This window comes from Camelus ferus, chromosome 3 (assembly GCF_009834535.1).
Source record: "Camelus ferus isolate YT-003-E chromosome 3, BCGSAC_Cfer_1.0, whole genome shotgun sequence".
Lineage (NCBI taxonomy): Eukaryota > Metazoa > Chordata > Mammalia > Artiodactyla > Camelidae > Camelus > Camelus ferus.
Genome location: NC_045698.1, coordinates 4,345,103 through 4,354,860, shown reverse-complemented (window position 1 = coordinate 4,354,860; position 9,758 = coordinate 4,345,103). Strand labels below are relative to the sequence as shown.

General features: G+C 48.9%; 1 protein-coding gene across 1 annotated transcript; it reads left to right on the top strand.

Annotated features, from left to right (window-relative positions):
- The first annotated feature begins 2,937 nt into the window (after nucleotides 1-2,937).
- MED10 (mediator complex subunit 10) lies at nucleotides 2,938-9,295 on the top strand. The gene is made up of 4 exons (XM_032469743.1): nucleotides 2,938-3,123; nucleotides 4,330-4,413; nucleotides 6,558-6,660; nucleotides 8,632-9,295. The coding sequence occupies exons 1-4, from the start codon at nucleotides 3,002-3,004 to the stop codon at nucleotides 8,728-8,730; spliced, it is 408 nt and encodes a 135-aa protein (XP_032325634.1). The 5' UTR covers nucleotides 2,938-3,001; the 3' UTR covers nucleotides 8,731-9,295.
- The last annotated feature ends 463 nt before the right edge of the window (nucleotides 9,296-9,758 follow it).

The following is a 9,758-nucleotide window of genomic DNA, read 5'->3' as shown; positions in this document are numbered from 1 at the left end:
TGTAATACAGCAACCAAACTGAGACACCTTTGATAGTGAGTGACAGAAAGTGGTATTAATAATTACACTGGGATGACAGACATCAACTGGGTCTTGCCCATACAAATTCAGATGTATGAACACCCATGAATTATTTGAAAAAAAATGTGTTTTGGTTTTCAGGTGTGTGTATGTGTAAAAAGCAAATAACTTCATTGATTTCTACTATAATTATACCACTGGGGTCAGAAAATCTAGTCTACATGACACAATTTGAAATTTTCTGAAACTTCTTTTGTGGTCTAGTGAATGGTCACATTTTTATAAATATTCCATATGTGCTTGGAAACAATCTGTTCTTTAGGTTTACTGTTTCTCACAAATCACATACATTAATCATATTATTCAAATTTTCCATATTCTTTATACTTATTGGTCTACTTGATTTACCCTTTTCTGATAGAGGTGGTCCAAATCCCCTGCTAGCATTGTGAAGTTTGAATTTTTCCTCATGATTTGTCAGTTTTTGTGCTGGATATCCAAAGACTATGTTATTAGTTGCTTACAGGTTAATATTGGTATAGCATCTTGGTGGATTCTTTCCTTTACCCTTAAAAAAATCTTTTTACATTTTTATTAATTTTTAATTTCGTACACTTTAACAACTTCTTTTTTTGATTGCCTGGCATATCTTTTCCATTCTATTCCTACATTTCAGGCTTTCTGTATGTGTCTGTTAGGTGCACTTTGGAAAAGCCACGTAGCTGGATTAAACCAACAGCCACGACAACAAAACACAACAGAACAAAACACTTCCAACCTGGGAGAATCTCCTTTTTAAACACGTAATGAAGTCTGTTTACATTTGCTGTAATCACCAACTTATTTTTCTTAAATTCTTTTATCTTATTTTGTGCTTTTTATTTTTCACGCTTGCTCTTTGCTTCACTGAGTCCCTCTTTTTCTCGCCTGCTGTTGAATTGATAGTGTTGTCCTTACTCCCCTTTTCCCTTTACTAGTTTGGAAATTATATTCTACTAAAGAAATAACCTTAAAATTTAAACATCAATACTAAATAGAGCCTAAGTTCCATCAATATCTACCTTTTTTTTTCTTATGAAATTGAAAAGGGCTAACTTCATATCCTGACCTCCTTTTCTTTCTTTTGTCAAGTATCTTATTGCCACCTTGGTTTAAAATTCCCCTGAAGTTAATTGTCGTTAAACAGGGAGGGAGCCATTGTATCCAGCATTTCTGTGTATTCAGAGCAGATCAGAGGCTTTTTACATTAGTTCAGTCCACCACATGGACTAGAGTGCCTGATTCAGTAAGTTGGACAAATCACATACCTTCTCTGGGTTCCCATTTCTCCTGGCACCTGGGAGAGGCTTTGGAGATCATCAAGAAAAGGGGCTCCCTCATTTTGCCTAAGACTCCAGGAACTGAAAACTGCAGACAATGTACACTATGATATTCAGTAGGAAAAGAAATCACCAAGGCTTGAGGGATCCAGGCAGGCTGTTGTAGGAACAAACATCTTAGTCCTAGAAGAATGGGCAGAAAATTTCTTAAGCACAATAATGATCAAACTGGGAATTTTAGTAAGATCAATGAACAGCAGTTTACTAAAAGCTCTGTGAAGCAGGGGAGGTTACTCTTCACAGATAGGGAAACTCCATAGGACACTGTTTTATTAGAGTTGGAGTGAGGGGCTGAGGGCCTGACCTAGGAAGGTGGCTGGAATTAGGGAGGGAAGAGCTGAGTAGGAGATTAGAAGGAAGAGTTAGAGTAAGTGGGTGTAATTACATATCAGGAGAAAGAAGGGAGGCCAGTGCTGACTTCAAGGATTCCAATTGAGGGGCAAGAGGACAATCTTTATTGGGTCTTGCGTGCAAATTTAGGATTTTCAATTAGGTACATATTTTTGAAGATGCTGCATTCTATGGAGCATGGAAGGGACCAGGATCTCTGTTGAGAGGCGGCAGCAGTGAGCACTAGAAGCCTCAGCTGTGACACTAGGCTTAAAGTCAACTTGTGTTGTCCTGGCTGCTAATTCATTCATTTAAGGGATGGCAAATCACTACTGGAAAAGTCATGGGTCTGAAGCCCAGCTTGGGCTGCCTTTCCAGGGTCAGAGTAAAGGCTGGGTGGCTCCAAGAAGGCCTGGCTGAGGGAGAGGCCAGCCTCCAGAGGAGCGGGGGTGGGGTGGGGGGTGGGAGGGTGACTGCTGGACCCTGCACAGCAGGTGCTGTTGCGGAGTGAGAAGCTGGGTAAGCGCTTTTCCTGCAGGCGGTTGTACCTGTGCAAAAAGAAAGGCAGGAAGGGACTGTGTCCGAGGTCTCAAAAAAGGGTTCTGTCAAGGGGGCAGGATTTCAGGTGTCTTTTCCTATTTCTTCATTATATTCTTCCTTTATTGTTTCAATTATTTACAATGAGAACCTATAATTTAAATATTCAAAAATACAGTCATTTTTCATCGTGGGGTCAAGCTACTGTTTCCAAGCACTGCTCGCTGTACTTAAGCCTTGATTGGCATTATCTCCTCTAACTAGTCTCATGCAGCTGTCGGGTCTCATTATCCCGATTTTATGAGTAAGAACAGAGGCTCAGAGGCTAGGGAACTTGCCCAGGGCCAGTGGAGGCAGAGCGGGGTCTCACAGGTCCCCACCGCTGGTTCTTTGTGGTCTTACAAGCACGCATGGGAGTCCAGAGCACCAGCAACCATGGGTCCCTCTCACCTGGGCGCTTGGTGTTGCTGGGGAGGGGCCGAGCTGACCTAGACCCCGCCCCGCCCCGCCCCAAATCCCCGCCCCCGCTCCAGGCCCCGCCCCAGACACCGCCTCTGGGTCTACTCCACGCCCCGGTGGCCCGCCCCGCATCCCCCAGTCCCGGCCCCACCCCGAGTAGCCCCGCCCATCATCCAGGCCCCGCCCCCAGAGGAAACGGAAGTGATAGCAGGCCTAGGCGGAAGCCGGAAGCGGTGGAGCAGGACTACGGCCGCGGCTGTGCGGGTGGGGCGGCCATGGCGGAGAAGTTTGACCACCTGGAGGAGCACCTGGAGAAGTTTGTGGAGAACATCCGGCAGCTCGGCATCATCGTCAGCGACTTCCAGCCCAGCAGCCAGGCCGGGCTCAACCAGAAGCTGTGAGTAGCGGCCGAGTCCGCCCGCGTCTTCCCGGGGCCGGCGGGGCAGCGTCTGCTGTGGAGGGGGGATGGGGAGCCGGGGCCGGTTGGGGAGCCGGATTCCGGCCGAGGGCTGCTGGCTCTCCCCGCGCTGCTCGGGGCCCAGTCCTTCCCGGACCCTCCGGCTCTAGGCTGTGGGCAGAGGGGGCTCTCCGCTGCCGCCTGTTGCCGACCCGCCTCCCCGCTTTGCCTTGCTGGGACCTTTTCTCGAGGGCCCCTTTGGAGACTCTATCAGTGCCAGATAATAGTTTCCGTTTCTGCGGCCGTCGGAGGGAGGCATGCTTCATAATCTTAAGTCTTTCCCCGCCCTCGTATGACTCCCTCCCAGCGTTTCTCCTGAGCCCTTCCGGGGAGTTGAGTCCCTGTCCGCGGAGGGGAGGCGGCCTTCACCCGGAGGGCGGAAAAATGGGCCCCGGGAAGGCCAAGGCTCAGAAACCACCTGCTGCCGAGGCCTGAAGGTGGAGGAATCGATAGTGGTGCGTGATGGTGGTGGTGAGAAACGCCACACATCTGTTAATTTTTTTTTGGCAACAGCATTGTGCTGGCCGTGCCGCTAGACCCTGGGTTGAACAGAAGGCAAACAGGAATAGAATGCTCTGGAGAAGAGCTCCCAGCTTTATGGAGGACACAGACATAAAAACATATTCACAACCCTGCCTTACATACCCAGTGCTGTGGGGCTTGCCAGGTGATCTAGGAAGGCTCCCGAGGGGAAGGGCGCTGAAATTAAACCAGGCAGCCATGGCTTTCTTCCCCCTAGAGTTTGAGGTTGGATTCTTGAGCTGGATTCTGCTGCCCCATGTGTTGTCTGCAACTGCCCGCAAACTCACATCCACCTCGGTGATTGTTTTTGAGAGAAAGGTCATATTTTTCATCATATTTTCAAAGGTTCCTGCCCTTACACCTATTAGTTCCTGGTCCTCCCTGCCGCCCGCCCCCCGAACCATATTGGTAATTCCTTATTTAAAAAGAAAATCAAGAGATATTTGAACATATTCTGTAACTCCAAAGCTTTCCTAGGAATTCTCGAACAAAGAGCTGTGAGCCGCGTGTAACCCGTGCTTGTATGAGGAACACTCGTGTGGAGGCCTGGTTGGCCAGGCATGGGTGTTTTACAGTGCCATCATCTGAATTAACCTAATCTCCTGGTTTTGCTTTTTCCCCCAGGAATTTTATTGTTACTGGCTTACAGGATATAGATAAGTGCAGACAGCAACTCCATGATATTACTGTGCCTTTAGAAGTTTTTGAGTAAGTACTGTTCTTGATATTGTAATTCTTGTTTAGTTTTGCTATAATGACTTCCTCAACCTCCAGTATTTTAGGGTCTGCTATATGGCGGACACAGTCTGGGTGCTGGAGAGATGCCAGGGAAGAAAATAGACAAAAATATCTTCCCTCATGGAGCTTATGTTCTGTAGGGATTAAACAGTTAAAAAAAAAAAAAACTCTCTGTGTTGTTGAAAAAGAGTTAGACATAAAAAAAGATTTACTAAATTTGTGATGGACATCATAGGCTCTCAGAGTCCTGCCTAGGCTGATTCTCTGGGCCGGGTGGCCTCTCTCCCCTCTCCCAGAGCTGGCTGGGAACAGCAGGAGTATTCTGGGGCTTTTTGCAGTAAAACTGCAAATGTAAATCACTAGATTTCCTTGAACAATAGGGGAAAATGTACCTTTTTACATCCTGAAAAGTCAGAGATAAAAGTTGTAGTCACAACACAGTGCGCAGCCATCCACCAAGCCAGGACACACAGGCTGCAATTTCCACTGTCCAGGCTCTGTCCTCACCTGCTGGCCAAGGTGTCGGTGTTCTCAGGTGGGAGCGAAGGCCTTGTGTGTGTGTTACAGCTCTAAACTCCGGCCCATGAAGTGTGGGAGGGTGGAGACTCACTTCCCTTCCTTGAAGTGTCCTTATTAGAGCTGTTCTGGTCGTGAGTGTGTGGGATGTTTGACAGACGCCAGGGAACTACTCCCATCGTCTGAAGAGGCGCGAAGGGGAAGGATGGGAAAGACAGCTTAAAGGGAGCGGGGAAGAGGCCTCAGCCCGCGGGCTGCAGGGACAGCCTAGGCTCACCTGGAGAGTTGGGATGAGGCAGCCTGTGAGTAATCGACACACAGCGGGTGTGAACTGTCAGTCATCTGTGCCTGATGGAGGAGGGTTCCCCGGTCCACTTGCAGACACTCCGACTGTGTTCGTAGCAAAGATAACAATAAAACTTCGGCCCTTTTGTCCAGTACTTCTGGGTCGGTGAGTTGGCTGAGGTGGGATTCCGGTCTCAAGGGCCCAATCCAAATGGTATCACTGTGGAAGCAGTTTATTTAGGACACTTGGACCTGTCAGATTTTTTGTTTCCAAAAATGGATGGATTTTGTTTAGAATTTACCATAATTTTGCTTCTCTCATTCCATCATTTCAAACACATTTCAATAAAGTGAAATTTCTAGAACTTTTGATTCATCAGTATTTTGCTGTCATGATTAAAGACCAGTTTTTATGCCATTAACAGTAACTTAACAGTGTCTTTAATTGGAAGTGATAATTTTTGTTAACTGAAGCATAAAAATGCATAAATCGGACTTTAGTGGGGTTTTTTTTTTTTTTGTAACAAATAATTCAGTTTAGCTTAATGATGTGAAGGTCTTCAGGGTGCAGAAGTAGGCAGGTGGCCTTCCGCTGGCAAAATGTGGATATTCATCTGGGCGGTATTCGTAAATGAAATCACTGGGACAATGGATGTTTTGGGGACAAGTGTCGGAAATTTCAAGAAACAGTTTTATACTGCTAAGAAATTATTGGAGAGGACCTCTTTCTGTTAAATTTAAGCTACTGAGGTGTATCTAGGTATATATATCTACTTAGGTATATCTAGTACGTGGGCCCTCTCTCCCCCCAGTTTGTAAACTAATCTTGGGGCCGTCAGGGCAGGGCTCTCCCCTCCCCTGCCCAGCAGCCCCGAGGCTCCTCGGCAGAGGCCGGGGCGGACCTGGAGTGGAGGCTGCACCTGGGGGGCTCCCCGTGCCATGCAGGCCTGAAGCTCTGGCCCTCGCCTGGTTCTCTGTCGTGAAGAGCTGCCTGACCTTGGGGTTGTCGTGAGGATTAAAGTCGTGGCCGTGAGGCCTTTGAAAAATACAGATGCTAAAGCTGAAGTGGTGTGACTGTGAGGCTTGCTTGGTTTAGAAGTCATCACTACTTGATTTCATGAGTTACTCATGCAGCTAGAAGTTCTGTGAGAGCAAATCACCTGTACTTGTATAAATGAAGGAGTCTGAGTCACCTGCTTCCTGGACACAGTTCCCCCTGAACAGGGCCGTGTGAAGTTGTGTACAGCTCACAGAAAACTCTGAGAGCAGGTGTCAGCCGAGAGAATGTTAATTGAGATATTTCACATTTCCAGATACATAGACCAAGGTCGAAACCCCGAACTCTACACCAAAGAGTGCCTGGAGCGGGCTCTGGCTAAAAATGAGCAAGTTAAAGGCAAGATTGACACAATGAAGGTAAAGTTCTTGTGAACAGACGATGACATCAGAACATCAGGATATGCTTTTAAAGTAGACTTGGCTGATACACGATGTAAAGCATCAGCTATTTGACACCGTTACACAGTTGAGATTTCTGAACTGTGTGATAAGTAGTGAATAAAGTCAAACGTCAGCGCACCCTGTGGTGGCCTTGCTTGTCGGCAGGTCCGGGTTGATCTTTGCGATGCTGGTTGTCACTGGCTCCCTGTGCTTGTGTTCATTGTTAAGAATGGAACGTCTCCAGTTTGCATGCTGGTGCTGTGAGTCCCTCACTTGGGCCTTTTCCTGGAATTGTGGGTCATCGGTTCAGAGGATTGTAAACCCTTGCTCTCTGTCTCTCTGGTGGTCGTCTCCAGCTTCTGACTCCAAGCCCCTCCGCACCATATCCCCCAGGCTCCACAGAGACTTTCCTCTCTGTGTTTCTTGGCTTGGATGGGATCTAGCAAACTCTGTGCACGTGACACGTGTAGTTTTTTTATTACTGAAATTGACTCACGTGTGGTTCGGATTGGGTGGGTGTGGGTTTTCCTTTAGGTGGGTGGTGCTGTCCCTTTCTGTTGTCCTCCTGCAGCCAGCCCTCCTGCTGCCCCACCTGTTCCTTGCTCCGGTTTGCATTTCTGGAACCCCCGGCCCCACTCCTGCCTGTCCACTCCTGTGCTGTCTCCTCTGCCAGAGCCCTCCCACACGCTCTGTCCTTTGGGGTCCCTGTCTCACCTCCTCGGAGAGGTCTTTGGACCAGCCTTCTGCCCTCCTCTCTGTCTGTTCTGTGTCTGCCCATCCTGAGGTCCAGGGTGTCGTGTTCCTGCTGCCGCCCAGGTGCACGGTGTGCCTCGTCAGTGTCTGGTGTGCACAGGGACGGCCACAGAGGGTGAGCTCGAGGAGCCAGCAGTGCGGCCGTGTCAGGACAGCTAAGACAAGCCTGTCCCGTGCTGCCTGGGCGGAGTTGTCATTGTGGCACCCGCAGCCTCATTTCTGCCCTGTCAGCTTGGGACTGAGTCGATCTTGAACCGAGCATCACCCTCGGGACATAATAGAGCATTAGTCGAGAGCGAACTGAGCATTTGGCTGTTGTGTGAGTGAGCTGTCTCCTGTATCACCCAGCAGGTCCCCCTGTGTGGACCGGGTCACGGCCCATGGGTGACCTCGTCCCAGTTTCTGTGCTGCACTCCTGTTCACCACCTGCCCTTGAGGTTGCCCATTGGCGGCCACACTAGTGACCCTGCCTCTTGCCTTCCATTTGCTTCCATTTCTGTTGCCTCTTGGTGTCATTTCCTCTCACCTGAGACTGGGAAAGTCCCACGTTGCAGGATGTGTGCCCGGTGGGCTGTGCGTTTAAACGTCCCCGCGTTCTGTCGTCACCGGTGTCTGGAGCGTTGGTGTGCAGCCCCCGTGAGGGGTGTTCCCCACTGAGGTGGGTGCGATATCTTTGTTTGTGTCCGTTGTGCTTCTGTTGTGTACAGCTGATGAGAAGAGGTTTTGAGATGCTGGCAGATACTTAGCTGCTTTGGAGGTTGGATTAAAACAAACATTACGCTGATAAGTAGGATCATGGAGCCATGGCATTTGGAGAAGACGGGTTGCCAGGTGCTCTGAGAGCTTTGATGGAGCTGTTTGCACACAGTGAGTTTGATGTGGTTCAAGTTAATAATTGCTTAATTAAATAGTACATGGAGACTCCTGTTCCATGCGCTGGGTGCCAAACTCGGTTCCTCCTGTGTGGCTGGCTGCTCATGGAGGGCTTTTGTTGTTTGAAGCAGGAGGGAAGGGGTCGTGTTTGAACATACAGCCTGCTGCGGTTTGGCAAGTGAGGTGTCCACGGAGATGAGCAGACAGCGCCGAGGGAGCATGATTTCTGTCCCTTTGAGTTTGAGGCTCTGTGGGGCCTGGTCTTTAACTTGGGTGATGGGTCACAAACACAGTTTTGATGGTGTATCTTTTTCCTCTTAGAAATTTAAAAGCCTGTTGATTCAAGAACTTTCTAAAGTATTTCCTGAAGACATGGCTAAGTACCGAAGCATCCGAGGGGAGGACCACCCCCCTTCCTAACTTCATCCTCTCTGTCAGAAGACCCTCCTAGTCCTGCAGGAATGTCCGTGACCTCTAGGCAGCCTGGGACTGAGCGGCATCGATGCTGTTTCCTGGGCCCAGCCTCCAGCCACCTTGTCTGTGCCTGTCATTTATTGGCTTCTGGGGATGGCGTGGCCTGGAGGGCGTGTGGGGCGGGGCCTCCAGCTGCCCCCTCCTCCTGACATGCTCTGTTTGGTCCTCAAGCTCTCAGATGGCTGGTGACAGCACATCTTTTGAGTGCAATGTTTTTGCTTCTCCACCACCAAATGTCTTGGAAACATTAAATACGATAGGGAAATTGAAAGTTTTTTAAAATTCTACCTAATAGTTTTTATGTACTCTTTCTGTTCCTTTTTTTTTTTGATAGTGTCAAAGCTAAAAAAAAAAAAAAGGAAAAATTGATTTAAAATGAGAAGTACTTTAAATTGGTTTAGAATTTTATATTTTCAAATATTGTGCGTAAAGAATGTTTTCAATGTAACAGCGTTTACATGGATTTCAGTTAGACCTACGAATATAATAAAGGCTTTAAGTGTTTCTGTAACTTGCTCTATGTAATCATTTCTGTAACATTTTTATAGTTTAGTACCGTGTATCTCATAAACAGTTATTACTTCCCCAAAGTGTGGGGAATATTCGGAAAATTTCTTCTTCAGGCACTTAGGCAGGAAGAGCTAAAGCGCACTGCAGAATTCTGGTGTCCCTGCAGCGTCTCACAGGGGACGCCGCGGCTGGGGGACGCAGGTCCCGGATGCGCGCCGGGCCGCGCTGGCCGCGGCGCTGGGAGCCGCGCGTCCTGACCGTCGCTGCAGGGCCGGCGGGCCATGGGGGCCTGCGTTTCTCTTAAACGCGGCCATGCTGTTGCCGCATCTTCAGGCTCACCTGGAGTGGCAGGCCCCAGCGCAGCGCTTCTCGAGGGTCACGGCAGACCGCTGCCTCAGCGCGACCTGGCTCCTGCGTGGCGGGTGGGGCTGCGGACGCGGCGCAGCGAGGCTCAGAGCGCGGCG